We start from the raw sequence: 19,384 nt of genomic DNA on the forward strand, positions 1-19,384 counted from the left end.
TCCTGCAGCTGCTCCAAGTGATCCTTGCACCTGGGAGGCAACATACCATCCTGGAGTCTCGATTGCGGCCACAGAAGCACCTATCTAATCCCCTTACAATAGAATCCCCTACCACTATAGCTCTCCCACTCTTTTTCCTGCCCTCCTGTGCAGCGAGCCACCCATGGTACCATGAACTTGGCTGCTTCTGCCTTCCCCTGATGAGTCACCTCACCCAACAGTACTCAAAATCGTATACCTGTTTTGGAGGGAGATGACCGCAGGGGACCCCTGCACTACCTTCCTTCAACTGCTCTGCCTGATGGTCGCCCATTCCCTATCTGCCTGTGTAACCTTTACCTGCGGTGTGACCAACTAACTAAAAGTGCTATTCACGACTTCCTCAGCTGGAAGCGTCCCCGACTTCACACATAGCACAGGAGGAGCATGACATGGGTCTGGGCTCTCCTGCCATGACTTAACCCTTAAATTAACTTAATTTAGCAACAATGCCAATGGTTACCTACTGATAAGAAAAGGAAAAGAAAACAAAAAAGATTACTCACCAACCCAACAGCCAATCACTTATTCACTTGGCTGTGATGTCACACATCGCTTTCTTATTATTTCTTTGTTTACTCTTGTCCCTGCACTAGCTAGCTGCTCCGACTGCCTGAACTCCTGGCCTTTAATATCAGAGCTACCCCACCTCCTTTTCCTTTCAGTCTGTCCTTCCAAATTGTCAAATACCCCTGAATATTTAGTTCCCAGTCCTGGTCACCTTGCAACCACGTCTCTGTAATGGCTATCAGATCATACCCATTTGCATCTATTGTGCTGTCGCCTCATCTATTTTGTTATGAATGCTATGTGCATTCAGATAAAGAGCTTTTGAATTCTTTTTTTTTTTGTTTTTTCCTGCTTTGACCCCACTTTCTGATATATTTTTATGTTTATACATTCTGTCCCTTCCTGGCAGGCCCTGGTTTTTATTTCCCCCAATGCTATCCTGATCTATTGCCCTCTCAGTGTTCTTTGACTTTTTAAATTTTTGCTCAGCTGAATCCTCGCCCCCACTAATTAGTTTAAAACCCTCTCTACAGCTCTGGTTATTTGATTCACCAGGATGCTAGTCCCAGTACGGTCTAAGTGGAGCCTGTCCAAATCATATTGCCGTTCCTTCATCGTCGTTGGGTCAAAGTCCTGGAACACCCTCCATAACAGCACTGTGGGAGTACCTTCACCACACGGACTGCAGCGGTTCAGGAATGCGGCTCACCACCACCTTCTCAAGGGCAATTAGTGATGGGAAATAAATGCTGGGCTTGCCAGCAACACAGACATGAACGAACTGTAAAAAAAGCCCAGTGCACTTAGAAGTTCCATATGAATGACCATCATTCATTTAATGTATGTTGGGCCCTGGATGTCTCCATCTTTGCAGAGCTAGGATGGGAATACCCACTCTGGTGAGCTGCTTCCTGGGCTTTTGATGTTGGGTCAATCTCAATGTGCAGAACCCATCGCAGAGCTGGTATCTGGAAGTGGAAGGTCAAATGGCACCTTGTCACTTCATGTTTTCTTCTTCGCCATCTCTTTCTTCTTCTTCTGTTTCCACTTGAGGGCTGGGAGAATCTGTTGGACCTGATGTATAAGAAAGGGAGAATAGGTAGCATTTCATGGCATGGGTAAGCAGAGACAGATGAGAGACTTCTGAATGGAGCTGCAATCTATGATTTATCCTGCGTAAAGGTGATATTTAAGCATGAATGGAAGATAGGGAATGTGATTGAAAACCCTGCAGGACTTGTCCTCCAGCCTTGCCGGATGCCATGCTCTTGATATGCCCCTTGAAAACATTGTCCATGATCCGCTCTTCAAGTGGGGATTGTATATGGATGAAATGTGGCACTCCTCCATGGCTGCCTACTCTCGTTTATTTTCTGTGATCTTGCCTTGCAAGGATCAGCCGCCAATGGTGGAGCAATTAAAATCAGGGATACGCAAAATGCCAAAGTTGTAGGAGTGCAGAGATCTCAGAGGGTTGGAGGGCTGGAGGAGATTTAAAAGATAGAGAGAGTCGAGGCCATGGAGGGATTTTAAACCAAGGCTGAGAAATTTAAAATTGAGGTGTTGCTTAACCTGCAGCCAATATAGGTCAGCGAGCACAGGGGTGACGGGTGAACGGATCTTAGTGGGAGTTGGGATACGTTTAGATGAGGTCATGTTTATAGAGGGTGAAAGTTGGGAGGACAGGAGAGCATCGCAATAGTCAAGTCTAGAGGTAAAAAAGGCATAGATAAGGGTATCAGCAGCAGATGAGCTGGGGCAGGGATGCAGTTGGGAAATGTTTAGAGGATGTGCATGTCAGGGTACAATAGTGTTGTTGGTATGAGCATGTTGGCAGAGGTGTGATGAGGTAAAGGAATTAATAGTGAGAATAGTAACTAATGCAGAATACTGCAATAGGCGCTTGAAGGAAGCAGAGTGAAGTGTGCCTCAGTGATTGTAGGGGACTGTTGGTAATCGAGGAGGGAAGGGTAGTGAGTGCTGTGGCAACAGGTAGTGCAAGGTTAATCATAGAGTAATGATAGATATGAATTAGAGCCTTGGCATGGCTATACACATGAGATCATTGAACTTTGTCCAGCATTGCAGTCATGTCCTGGGGGGCGTGGGGGGGAGGGGGCTGGGGCGGGGGACGATAATCCTTGAACTGAAGTGCTCTGCCTCCTCTACCCACTCACGGCGGCAAACTTGTGTAGAAACCTTCCTGCTGCCTGGTGGATAGAAGGTGCCCCTCCTCCCACTGACCCCCTTCACCAAAAACTTCAAAGCAGTGTCCAATAACAGTATTACATTACTGTGTACAGTATCATGTACAGTTTTGTTCTCCTTTACTAAGGAAGGATATACTTGTCAGTAAGGGAGTACAATGAAGATTCACCAGAATGATTCCTGGGATGGGGGGATTGTCCTATGAGGAGATATTGAGTAGGAAAGGCGTATATACTCTAGAGTTTAGAAGAATGTGAGGTGATCTTATTGAAACATACAAAATTCTTACAGGGCTTGACAGGGTAAGTACATGGAGGATGTTTCCTCTGGCTGGGGGGTCTAGAACCAGGGGTCACAGTCTCAGAATAAGGGGTTGGCCATTTAGGACTGAGATAAGGAGAGACTTCTTCACTCAGAGGCTGGTGAATCTTTGGAGTTCTCTATCCCAGAGGGCTTTGGAGGCTCAGTCTTTGAATATATTCAAGACAGACATCGATAGAGTTTTAAATATTAAGGAATCAAGAGATATGGAAATAGTGCAGGAAAGTGGAGTTGAGGTAGAAGATCAGCCATGATCTCGTTGAATGGGGAACGGACTCGAAGGGCCGAATGGCCTGCTCCTGTTCCTAATTCTTATGCTCTTATAACGGGGAGTTGCTATTGCAGCGCCTCCTGCCATTTTATTTCATTTTCTGGCCTTTTCCACAATTCTCTCTGATAGATGCCGACTGCCAAAGTGTACTTTCCCTTTAAGGAGTAAAGCCTGCCTTTAAATTCAGAGGGATCACACCCATAATAGGTTACTGACTACTGCAGCCAGAATGCTGCGATTCATGTTCCCTGTGCTTGCAGATACATCTTCAGTCACATTCATAGATCTCCACCTCCCTCTGCTGATGGCTGTGGGATGGTGGGTCAGTTACACTTACAGAACAATGAGGCCATTGTTGGTGAATGGTTGCAACTTATGGATGTTATATTTAAAGACCCAGAGTTATAGAGGCTGTTTTAATATACAGCGGAGTGATTACACCGGCCCTCCTAATGGCACCAGCGAGCGGCTCCATCCATTTTCATGCTCAGGCCTTTCTTTAGGCCTCATTTTGATTTGGTTGGTGTGCTTCCAGCGCCAGTCAGGCAGTTCACCGGTCAGAATGTGAGGAGTTGCAGCAGAGTCAGCAGCTCCTGCACAGCGTCGAGCTGGAAAGCGGGTGGGGGGGGGTGGTGTCACACACTTTTTTGGGGGAGCGTTTTGGAGTAGCCTGTAGCCGTCCCTTTAAGGATGGCTGGTTTGGCTGATAATGTTCAGTTCCATTGGGTAAAGGGTGCACTCCACTCGGTGGAACACTGAAATTGAGTTGGGGTCCTACAAATGACTTAGGATCTTTCGTTCCCTAAAGGACATGAGCTAATCAGATGGATTTTTACAACAATCTGATAGTTACATGGTCACCATTACTGACACTGGCTTTTTATTCCAGATTTCATTTAATTCACTGAATTTAAACTCCCCAGCTGCTGTGGTAGGATTATGAATTCACGTCTATGGATTACTGGTCCAGGCCTCTGCAATATTAGGTCAGTGACATAACCACTATGCTATCATACCCCATCTTAAATACAAATGAAAACGATGAGGTAAGTATAGTTCAGTTAGTCTCATGTCAGTAGGATGAAATACTGTGGGATTAATGGAGATATTTCACAATGCTCAAGAAAAATATATTCCAGTGAGGAGGAAAGGGTGTAAGAGAAAATATAGCCATCCGTGGCTAACTAAAGAAAAAAAGAACAGTATCCAATTAAAAACAAGGGCATACAAAGTGGCCGAAACTAGTGGGAGGACAGAAGTTTGGGAAGCTTTTAAAAGCCAGCAAAGAATGACTAAAAAAATGATTAAGAAAGGGAAGATAGACTATGAAAGTAAACTAGCACAAAGTATAAAAACAGATAGCAAGAGTTTCTATAGGTATATAAAAAGAAAAAAGAGTGGCTAAAGTAAATGTTGGTCCCTTAGAGGACGAGACCTGAGAATTAGTAATGGGGAACATGGAGATGGCAGAACCTCTGAAAAAGTATTTTGTATTAGTCTTTACGGTAGAGGACCATAACAATATACCAACAGTGGATAGTCAAGGGGCTATAGAGGGGGAGGAACTTAACACAATCACAATCACTAAGGAGGTGGTACTTAGTAAGACAATGGGACTAAAGGCAGATAAATCCCTGGACCTGATGGCTTGCATCCTAGGGTCTTAAGAGAAGTAGTGGCAGGGATGCACTGGTTGTAATTTACCAAAATTCCCTGGATTCTGGGGATATCCCAGCAGATTAGATAACTGCAAATGTAATGCCCCTATTTAAAAAAGGAGGCAGACAAAAAGCAGGAAACTATAGACCAGTTTGCCTAACATCAGTGTTTGGGAAAATATTGGAGTCCATTATTAAAGAAGCAGTAGCATGGCATTTGGAAAAGCATACTTCGGTCAGGCAGAGTCAGCATGGATTTATGAAGCGGAAGTCATGTTTGACAAATTTGCTGCAATTCTTTGAGGATGTAACTGGTAGAGTGGACAAGGGAGAACCAGTGGATGTTGTGTATTTGGACTTTCAAAAGACTTTTGACAAGGTCTCACACAAGAGGTTGTTGCGCAAAATGAAAGTATATTGCATTGGGGGTAATGTACTGTCGTGTATAGAGAACTGGTTGGCAGACAGGAAGCAGAGAGTCGGGATAATCGGGTCCTTTTCAGAATGGCAGGCAGTGACTAGTGGGGTACCGCAGGGCTCAGTGCTGGGACCCCAGCTATTTACAATATACATTAATGATTTGGATGAGGGAATTGAGTGTAATATCTCCATGTTTGCAGATGACACTTAGCTGGGTGGCAGTGTGAGCTGTGAGGAGGATGCTAAAAGGCTGCAGGGTGACTTGGACAGGTTAGGTGAGTGAGCAAACACGGGGCAGATGCAGTATAATGTGGATAAATGTGAGGTTATCCACTTTGGTGGAAAAAACATGAAGGCAGAATATTATCTGAATGATGGCAGATTAGGAAAAGGGGAGGAGCAGCGAGACCTGGGTGTCATGGTTCATCAGTCATTGAAAGTTGGCATGCAGCTTCAGCAGGCGGTGAAGAAGGCAAATGGTATGTTGGCCTTCATAACTAGGGGGTTTGAGTATAGGAGCAGGGAGGTCTTACTGCAGTTGTACAGGGCTTAAGTGAGGCCTCACCTGGAATATTGTGTTCAGTTTTGTTCTCCTAATCTGAGGAAGGACGTTCTTGCTATTGAGGGAGTGTAGCGAAGGTTCACCAGACTGATTCCTGGGATGGCAGGTCTGACATATGAGGAGAGACTGGATCGACTGGGCCTGTATTCACTGGAGTTTAGAAGGATGAGAGGGGATCTCATAGAAACATATAAAATTCTGACGGGACTGGACAGGTTACATGCAAGAAGAATATTCCCAATGTTGGGGAAGTCCAGAACCAGGGGACACAGTCTAAGGATAAGGGGTAAGCCATTTCAGACTGAGATGAGGAGAAACTTCTTCACTCAGAGAGTTTTTAACCTGTGGAATTCCCTACCGCAGAGAGTTGTTGATGCCAGTTCATTGGATATATTCAATGGGGAGTTCGATATGGCCCTTACGGCTAAAGGGATCAAGGGGTATGGAGAGAAAGCAGGAAAGGGGTACTGAGGTGAATGTTCAGCCATGATCTTATTGAATGGTGGTGCAGGCTCGAAGGGCCAAATGGCCTACTCCTGCACCTATTTTCTCTGTTTCTATTTTTCTATGTAACTAGTGGGGTGCCGCAGGGATCAGTGCTGGGGCCCCAACTATTTACAATCTATATTAACGACTTGGAAGAAGGGACCGAGTGTAACGTACCCAAGTTTGCTGATGAAACAAAGATGGGAGGAAAAGCAATGTGTGAGGAGGGCACAAAAAATCTGCAAAAGGACATAGACAGACTAAGTGAGTGGGCAAAATTTTGGCAGATGGAGTATAATGTTGGAAAGTGTGAGGTCATGCACTTAGGCAGAAAAAAAATCACAGAGCAAGTTATTATTTAAATGGAGAAAGATTGCAATGTGCAGTACAATGGGACCTGGGGATACTTGTGCATGAAACACAAAAGTTTAGCATGCAGGCACAGAAAGTGATCAGGAAGGCCAATGGAATCTTGGCCTTTATTGCAAAGGGGATGCTGTATAAAAGCAGGAAAGTCCAGGGTATTGGTGAGGCCACATCTGGAATACTGCGTGCAGTTTTGTTTTCCATTTTTATGAAAGGATGTACTTGCTTTGGAGGCAGTCCAGAGAAGGTTCACTAAGTTGATTCCAGAGATGAGGGGGTTGAGGAAAGGTTGAGTACGTTGGGCCTCTACTCATTGGAATTCAGAAGATTGAGAGGTCATCTTATCAAAATGTCTAAGATTATGAGGGGACTTGACAAGGTGGATGCAGAGAGGATGTTTCCACTGATGGGGGAGACTAGAACTTGGGGGTATAATCTTATAATAAGGAGCCGCCCATTTAAAACTGAGATGAGGAGGAATTTCTTCTCTCAGAGGGTTGTAAATCTGTGGAATTCACTGCCTCAGAGAGCTGTGGAAGCTGCGACATTGATTAAATTTAAGACAGAAATAGACAGTTTCTTAACCGATAAGGGGAACAAGGGGTTGTGGGGTACGGGCATGGAAGTGGACCTGAGTCCATGATCGGATCAGCCATGATCGTATTAAATGGTGGAGCAGGCTCTAGGGACCATATGGCCTGCTCCTGCTCCCATTTCTTATGTTCTTATGTTCGTTAACTGCCAGCTATGGGCAGAAGTACTGTGCCAAGCCCATCCCAGTACACTTCCGCAATCCCAGTCAATTGAAAAAGATATCGTTCAAACTTAGCCGATGTTGTATGATTCATTGAGCAAACTGCAGCTCATACAAATCTCGTATCCTGACTCGCACCATCCAGTTCACCGATTACCCCTGCGCTCACAGACCTATGTTGGCTCCCATTCACTTCATACGTCCAAATTTAAAATTCTTAATCTTGTGTTTAAATGCCTCCCTGGCCTCGCTGCTCCCTATCTCTGCAATGTTTCCCAGCCCTACAACTCCCAATCTCTCCATTGCTCTAACTCTGAGCAGTTTATCCCCCCCCGCCCCGTCGCTTCAATCTACCATTGGCAGCCGAGCTTTCAGCTGCCTAGACCTTAAGCTGTGCAATTCACTATTTAAATCTTTCCGCCCTCCTCTCCTTTGAGGAGTTTCTTAAAACTCAACTCTTTGACCAGGCTTTTGGTCACTCCTTCTGACATCTCATTCTTTGTCTCTGTTTCCATTTTTGTCTCATTACGCCCTTGTGAAACACCATGGGACCTTTCTATATGTTAAAGGTGCTAAATAAATGCAAATTGCTGATGAGTGTGTATTTGATTGACAGTTACTTTTGAATTTGAGAGGTCAGACATTCAAAATCCAGGATGACCCAGAAACTTTTTATTGAGATTTATGATATCATTCTGTTTGAATGAGAGGTGATAATAAAATCCCATGCAGAGGTCATTCTTGAAATCTCTAGAAAAAGAAGTAACTTGCGGCAGTTTGACAAGAACATTTAAACATTTCTGGTAGAGAGGATAATGACTCTCTATTGAAAAGTCTTTTTATAAAAGATTAGATTTTAGTTTTAGAGTTTTATTGTATCAGTACATTATTTGCTTTTTCATTTCAGCTCTAAGAGCCAAGGTTAATATAGAGTAGCTAGGGAGAAACTGTTTCCACTGGCAGGAGGGTCTGTAACCAGAGGGCACAGATTTAAAATAATTGGAAAAAAAGCCAGAGAGGCAATGAGGAGAATTTATTTTTTTACAAAGTGTGTTGATATGATCTGGAATGCACTGCCTGAAAGAGTGGTGGAAGCAGATTCAATAGTAACTTTCAACAGGTAATTGGATCTCTACTTAAAAAGGAAACATTTGCAGTGCTTTTGGGATAGAGCAGAGGTGTGGAACTAATTGGTAGCTCTTTCAGAGAGCCATCACAGGCACGATGGGTCGAATGGCCTCCTTCTGTGCTCAATAATTCGAATCTTTTCCAAATGTCTAATAAATTTACTTGATATTTTAAACTGAAAACAAGGTTCAATGTGTTGCTCTACCAGTTTCAAAGACTGAAGTGTAATCTTACAGAGGCATTATATAAGACTAGTAAGTAAAAGCAAATTACCAGACAGGAATTGCTGTATCAGATGTGTAAGAGCAAAATTTAGGGACTCTTTAAAAATTCACCAATTTCCTTATTCACCAGAGGGTTCCCTCCTTACGGAAAGATAATGGAGGAGCTGCTGGAGGGTAATCTGTAAGTCAGTAGTAATTGTCATGTAGTATTCATTTAATTTTTGGATCGAGGATTTTAATAAGTGGAAGTGGACTGTAAATTTTGCACCAAAGATTGATTTGAGATTGCCGTTGAAAGCAAATAGTTTCACTGCAAAATAATTTCAGCTGAATTAACAGTAATGAGTTCAGCCAGGGGTTCTTAAAGGTACAATGCAGCCCCACCATGTTATCAGCTTATATCGTATCTTGGAGACCTCCAGGACAAAACAGTGACTACACTTCAAACAAATACTTCACTGGCTGTGAAGTCCTGTGGTTATGAGAGCTGCTTTATAAATGCAAGTTCTTGTTTTTTTTTTCTTTTAACACAACACATGGTAATAATAAAGTGGATTTGTCTGACAAACAAATACAATATTAGAAGTCAGCCCAGATCTAAGGGTTATTAACATCAGAATAAACAAACCCTAATCGCGACAGCAAGCATGGTTCAGTACTGGACATAATTCACAGCAACAACTGCAGTCAAATGTGAACAGGCTGGTGTCTCATCCAGGAGGATGACTTAGCGAATCCCTTTCCACAGGCCGAACATTTAAATAGCCTCTCCACGCCGTGAGCCGCGTGTGTGTCAGAAGGTGAGATGACCCAAATGAATCCCTTCCCTTACGCAGAGCAAATGAACAGCCTCTCTCCAGTGTGAACACACTGGTGTGTCAGCAGGGAGGACAACCGAATGAACCCCTTTCCATACACTGAACATTTAAATGGCCTCACTCCAGTGCGAATGTGCTGGTGAATCATCAGTTGGATGACTGTGTAAACCTCTTCTCACATTGAGAAGAAGTATACGGTCTCTCACTGTGTGTGTGAGCTGGTGATTTATCCATTGTGTCAAACAGGTGAAACCCTTTCCACACAAAGGACATTCCAAAGGCCTCTCGCCAGCATGAGCGCACCAATGCCTTCTGTTGCCTCGACCCCAAGCTCTGGAACTCTCTGCCTAAACCTCTCTATCACTCCACCTCTCTTTCCTCCTTGAAGATGCTCCTTAAAACCTACCTCCTTTACCAAGCTTTTGTTCACCTACCTTAAATTCTCCTGATGTGGCTCAGTGTCAATTTCTTGTCTCAAAATAGTCCTGTGAAGCGCCTTGGGAAGTTTCGCTATATTAAAAGTGCTATATAAATACAAGTTGTTGTTGCTGGTGGTGGTGCATCAGTTCCTCTGACCTTGTAAGACACCTACTGCAGTCGGAGCACTTGAAAGAGCTTTTGTCAGTGTGAATATTCTTGATGTTTTCGCAGGTGGGATGGGTTCCATTCTTATCTATCTAATCGTAGCCAGAGAATCACCTGCAATGCCTTCTCTTTCTGCCACTGTATCATTACCTCCAGTGTCCCCCAACGATCTATCCATGCCCCCTCCTATTTCTCATCTACATATTGCCCCTTCATCCGGAAACACAGCATCAGTTTCCACATGTACGCTGATAACACCCATCTTTATCTCACTGCCACTTCTCTTGACCCCTCCATGATATCTAAATTGTCAGACTGCTTGTCCAACAATCCAATTCTGGATGAGCAAAAATTTTCTCTAATTGAATATTGGAAGACCGAAGCCGTTGTTATCAGTCCCCGCCACAAACTCTGTTCCCGATACACTGACTCCATGACTCTCCCCAACTCCTGTCTGAGGCTCAACCAGACTGTTTGCAACCTTGTGGTCATATTTAACCCTGAAATGAGCTTTTGAACACATATCCTTAGCATAACTAAGACCGCTTACTTCCATCTCCGTAACATCACCCGTCTCCGCCCTTGCCTCAGCTCATCTGCTGCTGAAGCCCTCATCCATGCCTTTGTTACCTGTAGACTTGAATATTCCAACATACTCCTAACTGGCCTCCCACATTCTACCCTACGTAAACTAGAGTTGATCCAAAACTCAGCAGCTCGTGTCCTAACTGGCACCAAATCGCGCTCACCCATCACCCCTTTGCTTGCTGACCTACATTGGTTTCCGGTTAAGCAATGCCTCGATTTCTCATCCTTATTTTCAAATCCCTCCATGGCCTCACCTCTCCCTATCTCTGTAATCTCCTCCAGCGTCACAACCCCGTCTCCTCCGAGATGTCTGTGCTCCTCTAATTCTGCCCTCCTGAGCATCTCTGATTGTAATCGTTCAACCATTGGTGGCTATGTCTTCTGTTGCCTAGGCCCCAAGCTCTGGAACTCCCTGCCTAAATCTCTCCGCCTCTCTACCTCTCTTTCCTCCTTCAAGATGCTCCTGAAAACCTAGCTTGTCATCTGCGATAATTTCTACGTAAGCGGCTCGGTGTCAAATCTTTATCACATAATACTTCTGCAAAGCGCCTTGGGGTGTTTCACTACTTTAAAGGCGCTATATAAATACAAGTTATTGTTGTAACATAATCCTTTCCTGCACATGGGGCAGGTGAATGGACACCCTCCAGTGTGACTGCGTGGCTGAGTTTCTAGCATCAACAGGTAACTGAATGCCTTATCGCAGTCACTACATTTGCACGGTTGCTCCCTGGTGTATTTGCAATTGTGCCGCATCAGATCATACAGTTGGCCAAAGGCATGGCCACACACACAACATGTGGACAGTTTCTCACTGCTACAGTTGTTGCTCTTTCTTTCCATAGGATATTCAGGTCCTGATGCATCGAGCATTTTTGTCAGCTCCTGACAGATTTTGGTTTGAGCTTCCCATCTGCTAATTTTCCACGTCTAATACTCTGTAAAACAGGTATACAAAAGACTTGCATTTATATAAGCTCCTTTCATGACCACCGGACATCTCAAAGCACTTTACAGCCAATTAAGTACTTTTGGACTGTAGTCACTGTTGTAATGTGGGAAATACAACAGCCAATTTGTACAAGCAAGCTCCCACAAATGTGATAATGAGCAGATAAACTGTTCTTGTTATGTTGATTGAGGGATAAATATTGGCCAGGACACCGGGGATAATTCCTCTGGTCTTCTTCAAAATAGTGCCATGGGATTTTTTACATCCACCTGAGAGAGCAGACAGGATCTCGGTTTAACGTCTCATCCGAAAGGCAGCATCTCCGACAGTGCAGCACTTCCTCATCACTGCAATGGAGTGTCAGCCTAGATTTATGTGCTCAAGTTGCTGGAGTGGGACTTGAACCCACAACCTTCTGACTCAGAGGCAAGTGTGCTGCCCACTGAGCTGCAGCTGACACTTTCATTGCACTAAATACAGGATTGAAGCTCAGAACAGACAATCAAAGAAAGAGCTCACATTTATATAGCAGCATTCGTGTCTGCGTGTAATAACTGCTTTACAGCCAAGTAATTACTTTTAAACTGTAGTTACTGCTGCTTTGTGGCAATCAATTTATGAATTTATGTGCAGCAAAGCCCCATACGAGATAAATGACCAGATCATTTGTTTTGATAGTGTTAGTTCAGGGCTGAATGTTGGCCAAGAGCTCAGGAGAAGTCCTGGGTCTTCTTCAATCATCCCAGAGCTGGCAGTTCGATTTAACGTCTCATCTGAACGACAGCACTTGAGACAATGCAGAAATCACCGCGTGCTGCACTGAAGTGTCAGCCTACATTATGCGATCAAGTCCTGGTTTCAGGCCTGAACCCAAGATCTTCTGACTCAAAGTGAACAGCACGTCACTGAGCCAAGCGGACAGCGTAGTTTGGATCCTCCACTCCCAGACCCCTCACTTGTTTGTTGGCAAGATTCATCACACCAACCTATATTTTTTCCTGCTCTCAGCTTTCTAAAAATGTGCTGACTCTGAATAGGGTACAGTTCCAGCCACTGGTTGCCTTTCTGTACCTCGAAGTGTCATCATTCTGATTTAAAACATCGAGTCCTATCACAGCTGACACCCTCGTCCAGTTCTCATGTTCTCATCTGACCACCACACACTTTCAGCCAGTGTCACAGGATAGTGAGAAACGGCAGGAACGCTAACTGATCCCCGTCCCGATATAGTCCAGGGACATTCAGGTCACTTGCAGCCTGCTGTCCCGACTGAGACCAGATTACACTGCGAACTTGCTATCGTCCTGGTCTATAACAAACGGCACTTTCAAGGAAGAGGGATAAGGTTTAGTGCAGACTATTTTCAAACAAATGTTACCATGCCTCGAAACGATGTCTTACTCACTGCAAAATGCTTAAGTGTTTGAAATGAAACAACTTAATGAAATTAATCTTTAAAATAAATTATGGCACTTTGCGAAGCCTAATAGCACTAAAATCGTTATTTTACAGGGTGCGACTACCAGGAAGGCTGTAAGCTATCAGGCCCAGGCAGGCTAAGGCAGTTGTCACTATCCCTTTGACTGGAAACACAGAGAGGGAAAGCACAGAGCTGATTCAGCGATCGTGCGCTCCCGGCCAGGAGTGAGCTATGTCAGCGATTCTCGCACGGAGTCCTGACCTTTGACATGTGGCTCACCGACACCATAAAAAGGGCAGCGGAGTTTTAACTGACCGACAGCGATCTGGGAAACAATACCCGTTCCTTTAACTGGCGAATGCCACGGAAAAAGGAAATTTAACGTCTTTTTAAGATCCTGACCTTTCTGGAATTCCCATCTGTGTTTTGTTTAAAGTGGATGAATCGACTGACAAAAGTCCATGGAAAGTATAGATTTTGTCACAAATATTAAAACGACTCCACTCTTAGCCCGTTTTTCTTCAAAATTCCCAAAAGGATCCAGGTGTGTGTGTGTTTAAAAATAATAATACAGGTTGTAAAACAGACCTGACATACTTTATAAACTGACACGCAATGTTGCGCCTGCTGGTCTCCATGTGCCTGGGACAAAGGAGCAGTGACCACCCAACCCGCTGGCCCCAACACACCTCGTCCCGCGCAGCTACTGGCTGCAGAACAACGGGCGGCTGGGACCTCCATCCACTTTCTGTTCCCCTATTGGTGCAGAGTACACATCAATCACAACTTTCCGATCAAGTTCGATTGACCGGGACACACACCAAGATGAGCGCTGTGCGTTCTCTAACCCCCAGAGTGTTAGCGCTGTGCATTCCTGAAATCCAGACGAGACACCTCAAGTCGCTGGAGATATATCACCAACGATGTCTCCGCAAGATCCTACAAATCCCCTGGGAGGACAGGCACACCAACATCAGCGTCCTCGTCCAGGCTAACATCCCCAGCATTGAAGCACTGACGACACTCGATCAGCTTCGCTGGACAGGCTACATAATTCGCATGCCAGATGAGACTCCCAAAGCAAGTGTTCTATCCTCGCGGCAAACGAGCCATAGGTTGTCAGTGAAAACGTTACAGGGACACCCTCAAATCCTCCCCATAAAGTGCAACATCCCCACTGACACCTGGGAGTCCTTCTCACACATTCTCACTCTCACACCCTCACTCTCACACACAGTCACACTCATACACCCTCACACACAAACACACACCCTCACACTCACACACCCTCACTCTCACCCTCACTCTCACACACTCTCACACTCACACACCTTCACTCTCACACACTCTCACACTCACACACCTTCACTCTCACACACACTCACATGCTCTCACTCTCACACACCCTCACTTTCACACACTTTCACTCTGACTTACCCTCACTCTCTCACACACTCTCTCTCGCACACACCCACACTCCCACACACTCTCTCACACACCCTCACTCTCTCACACACTCTCACTCACACACACACACCCTCACTCTCACACAAACTCACACCCTCACTCTCATTCACACACACTCTCACACTCACACACCCTCACTCTCACACTCACACTCACACACCCTCACTCACACACACTCACACACCCTCACTCACACACACTCACACACCCTCACTCACACACACTCTCACTCGCACACACTCTCACACACCTTCACACACCCTCACTCTAACACACTCTCACTCTCACACGCCCTCACTCAAACACACTCTCACACACTCTCACTCTCACACACTCTCACTCACACACACTCTCACACACCTTCACACACCCTCACTCTAACACACTCTCACTCTCACACGCCCTCACTCAAACACACTCTCACACACTCTCACTCACACACACTCTCACACACCCTCACACACCCTTACTCGAACACACTCTCACTCTCACACGCCCTCACTCAAACACACTCTCACACACTGTTTTCACAAACCATCACTCACACACCCTCACACCCTCACACTCACACACCCTCACTCTCACATACACTCTCATTCTTATACATTCTCACACACACCCTCACGCTCACACACCCTCACACTCACTCTCACACACTCTCACACACACCCTCACTCTCACATACCCTCACACTCACACACACTCACACGCTCTCACTCTCACACATCCTCACTCTCACACACACTCTCACACACCCGCACGCTCTCACACACTTACTCTCACACACACTCACTCTCACACACTCTCACACACCCTCAATCTCTCACACACTCTCACTCTCACATTCCCTCACTCTCACACACTCTCACTCTCCCACACACTCTCTCACACCCTCTCCCACACGATCTCACTCTCACACAAACTCACTCTCTCACACATTCTCTCTCACACCCCTCACTCTCACACACCCTTACTCTCACACACACCATCACTCTCTCACACACTCACACTCACACACACCCTCACTCTCACAGATTCTCACGCACCCTCACTGTCACACACAAACACTCACTCTCACACACCCTCACATTGATAACATAGAAAACATAGAAAATAGGTGCAGAAGTAGGCCATTCCATCCTTCGAGCCTGCACCATCATTCTGATTCAACATCTTGACCTCTGAGCCAATATCATTTCTCACTAACGCACTGATCTCATAGCAACATAGAAACATAGAAAATAGGTGCAGGAGTAGGCCATTCGGCCCTTCGAGCCAGCACCACCATTCAATATGATCATGGCTGATCATGCAACTTCAGTACCCTATTCCTGCTTTCTCTCCATACCACTTAATCCCTTTAGCCATAAGGGCCACATCTAACTCCTTTTGAATATATCTAATGAACTGGACTCAACAACTTTCTGCTGTAGGGAATTCCACAGGTTCACAATTCTCTGAGTGAAGAAGTTTCTCCTCATCTCAGTCCTAAATGGCTTACCCCTTATCCTTAGACTGTGACCCCTGGTTCTGGACTTCCCCAACATCGGGAACATTCTTCCTGCATCTAACCTGTCCAATCCCATCAGACTTTTATATGTTTCTATGAGATCCCCTCTCATTCTTCTAAATTCCAGTGCATATAAACCTAGTCGATCCAGTCTTTCTTCATATGTCGGTCCTGCCATCCCGGGAATCAGTCTGGTGAAACTTTGCTGCACTCCCTCAAAAGCAAGAATGTCCTTCCTCAGATTAGGAGACCAAAACTGTACACAATGTTCAAGGTGTGGCCTCAGCAAGGCCCTGTACAACTGCAGTATGACCTCCCTGCTCCTATACTCAAATCCTCTCACTATGAAGGCCAACATACCATTTGCCTTCTTCACTGCCTGCTGTACCTGCATGCCAACTTTCAATGACTGATGTACCATGACACCCAGGTCTCATTGCACCTCCCCATTTCCTAATCTGCCGCCATTCAGATAATATTCTGCCTTCCTGTTTTTGCCACTGAAGTGGATAATCTCACATTTATCTACATTATATTGCATCTGCCATGCTTTTGCCCACTCACCTAACCTGCTTTTTCTGCACATCCTTTGAAGGTGCCCTTTCTCTTTGCATGCATAGTCTTTGTAGCGGCAATGGTGGGCCCTGTGGTTTCCTCCACAGCGTCAGCACGGGGCCATCTGATTTGCTTCATGTGACGGTCTCAGGGTTGTGGTACTTGGGGCATGTTTCTGCCCTTAGAAGTATCCATACAGTGCACTGCTCTCATCGGTTTAGAGTCCCTTAGTGCTTCATTTAGGTGGTCGCCAAAGTCGCAATGTGCAGCCAGTCTCCTTAAGTGTTCCAATCTTTCTACAAAAGCGTCCCAATCTTACCCATTGGTAAATTGTTGAAAGATGCTGAGATTCGACATGCTAAGCATGTGGTTCATGACCTCGTATTCTCGTCGCCAGTTGTCGTGTATGTAGACATCTTTAGTAATGACTCCAAGAAGCAGGGTATGATACTTAAGCTGTGTAGACCTGTAGTCCTTTATTTGCAGCTCATCGAGTGAGGACAACAAGCTGTGAGCTCCTTTTTATACTGGGCACTAACCCTTAGGTCACCAGCAGCAGCACCCTCTGGTGTACAGGTAAGGTGTGTAGAGTGTAAGGGTACATTCAGTGTTGCATAACAGTGTTACAGACATCACACAGTAAACAGGCATGCACATACACAATCCATTTGGAGTATGCATCTACAACCACAAGGAACATTTTACCCAAGAACGGCCTGCATAGTCGACATGGACACTAAACCACGGTTAATTTTAAATATGTGATTAAAAAACAATCTATTTTAAGTGCTTGTGTGTTTTTGAGGTATTCTCATTTGTACATAGGGTGAGTTCTGTATATACGGAACTCACCATAAGTATGAATGGGGATCCTCCTAACTTTGCTTGGTTGGGCCGGCCTACATGAACCCAGTGATGTGTACGAAGCGGTTAAGTCCATGGAATACATGGGCCTCTACGCAGGCCTTTGCATAGAGGCCCAGAACCAGAAGTCTCCAAACCTCCGGGACAACCAGATAAATTCATAGAAATTTTTCAGGTCGGGGGCATCTGCCCGTGGGAAGCCTCCGACCGCTATTTCTGGGCCTTTAATTTTTATATCGATTAGGAAGAGCAGGGCTGCTCATGCCAGAAAGGTATATTAAAGATAGTTTTCTGGAGCAATATGTTCCAGAACCAAAAGAGGGCAGGCTACACTAGATTTAGTAATGAGTAACGAGCCAGACTTAGTTAATAGAAAGAAAGAAATACTTGAATTTATATAGCGCCTTTCATGACCACCATATGTCTGAAAGTGCTTTACAGCCAATGAAATACTTTTCGAATGTAGTCGCTATTGTAATTTGGGAAACACGGCAGAAGATTTGCGCATATCAAGCTCCCAGAAACATCAACATGATAATGACCAGATAATCTGTTTTGTTACATTGATTTGGGTTACCTACTGGCCAGGACACCCGGGATAAACTTCCCTGCTCTTCTTCTAAATAGTGCCATGAGATCTTTTACATCCACATGAGAGAGCTGACGGGGCCTCAGTTTAAAGTCTCGTCTGAAAGACGGCACCAGTCCCTAGGGTGGGACTATGAGCCCACAACCTTCTGACTCAGAGGCACCTGTGCTACCTGAAAAAAGTTTGCCACCGGATAGCGTCGCAAAGAGGTCCTCCGCTCTCGGTAGCGGGTACTAGTCTTAAAGTGACACGTGATTGATGGTGGCCTTGTAATCACCACATATCCTGACCGATCCATCCGTCTTGAGCACCAGCACAATCGGACTCACCCAGTCACTGAATTCGACTGGCGAGATGATGCCTTCCCTCAGCAGGCGGTCCAATTCGCCTTCTATCTTTTCCCGCATCAAGTACGGCACCGCTCTGGCCTTGTGGTGTACTGGCCTGGCGTTCGGGTTTATGTGAATCACTACCTTGGCCCCCATGAAAGTGCCAATGCCGGGTTGAAACAGTGAGTCAAATTTGTCCAGGATATGTGAGCATGATACTTGCTCCACAGAGGAAATTGCATTGACATCACCCCATTTCCAGTTCATGACAGCAAGCCAACTCCTCCCCAGTAGTGCGGGACCATCCTCCGGGACAATCCAGAGCGGCAACCTGTTCTCCGAATCTTTGTGGGTCACGACTATCGTGGCGCTGCCTAGCACCGGAATGATCTCCTTTGTGTAAGTCCGTAGCTGTGCGTCAATCGGCGATAATTTTGGCCTCCTGGCCTTGGACGCCCACAACTTTTCGAACTGTTTGATACTCATCAGGTACTGGCTGGCCCCTGTGTCTAGCTCCATTGATACTGGGATGCCATTGAGGAGCACTTTCATCATTATCGGTGGCGTCCTGGTTTATGAACTGTATACGTGCTCCACATGAAGTCGCTGAACTTCAGCTTCCAGCAATTTCCCCCAGTGTTCATTTCTGCAATTTCTGCAGGTATTTTGCTCATCTCTGCAAACTCCAGCTGAGTGTGTGCCTCCACACCTCCAACATAAGCTGTTGTTGGAAACAAAAGGTCCCTTGCTAGTCGATCGT

General features: G+C 45.4%; 1 protein-coding gene across 3 annotated transcripts in view; it reads right to left on the reverse strand.

The window, feature by feature from the left end:
- The window catches only part of LOC139263145 (intelectin-1a-like), a 96,602-nt gene that overhangs the window by 29,596 nt on the left and 47,622 nt on the right, over positions 1 to 19,384 (reverse strand). For 2 of the 3 annotated variants that reach the window (XM_070878760.1, XM_070878761.1), the window contains one exon: positions 1,399 to 1,623. The exons of the other annotated variant lie outside the window; for it this stretch is intronic. In XM_070878760.1, coding sequence (XP_070734861.1) covers positions 1,552 to 1,623 — 72 coding nt within the window. In that variant the 3' untranslated portion in view covers positions 1,399 to 1,551. Of the gene's footprint in view, positions 1 to 1,398; positions 1,624 to 19,384 lie in introns of those variants that run through there. 3 annotated transcript variants of the gene reach the window in all.

This window comes from Pristiophorus japonicus, chromosome 4 (assembly GCF_044704955.1).
Source record: "Pristiophorus japonicus isolate sPriJap1 chromosome 4, sPriJap1.hap1, whole genome shotgun sequence".
Classification (NCBI taxonomy): Eukaryota; Metazoa; Chordata; class Chondrichthyes; family Pristiophoridae; genus Pristiophorus; species Pristiophorus japonicus.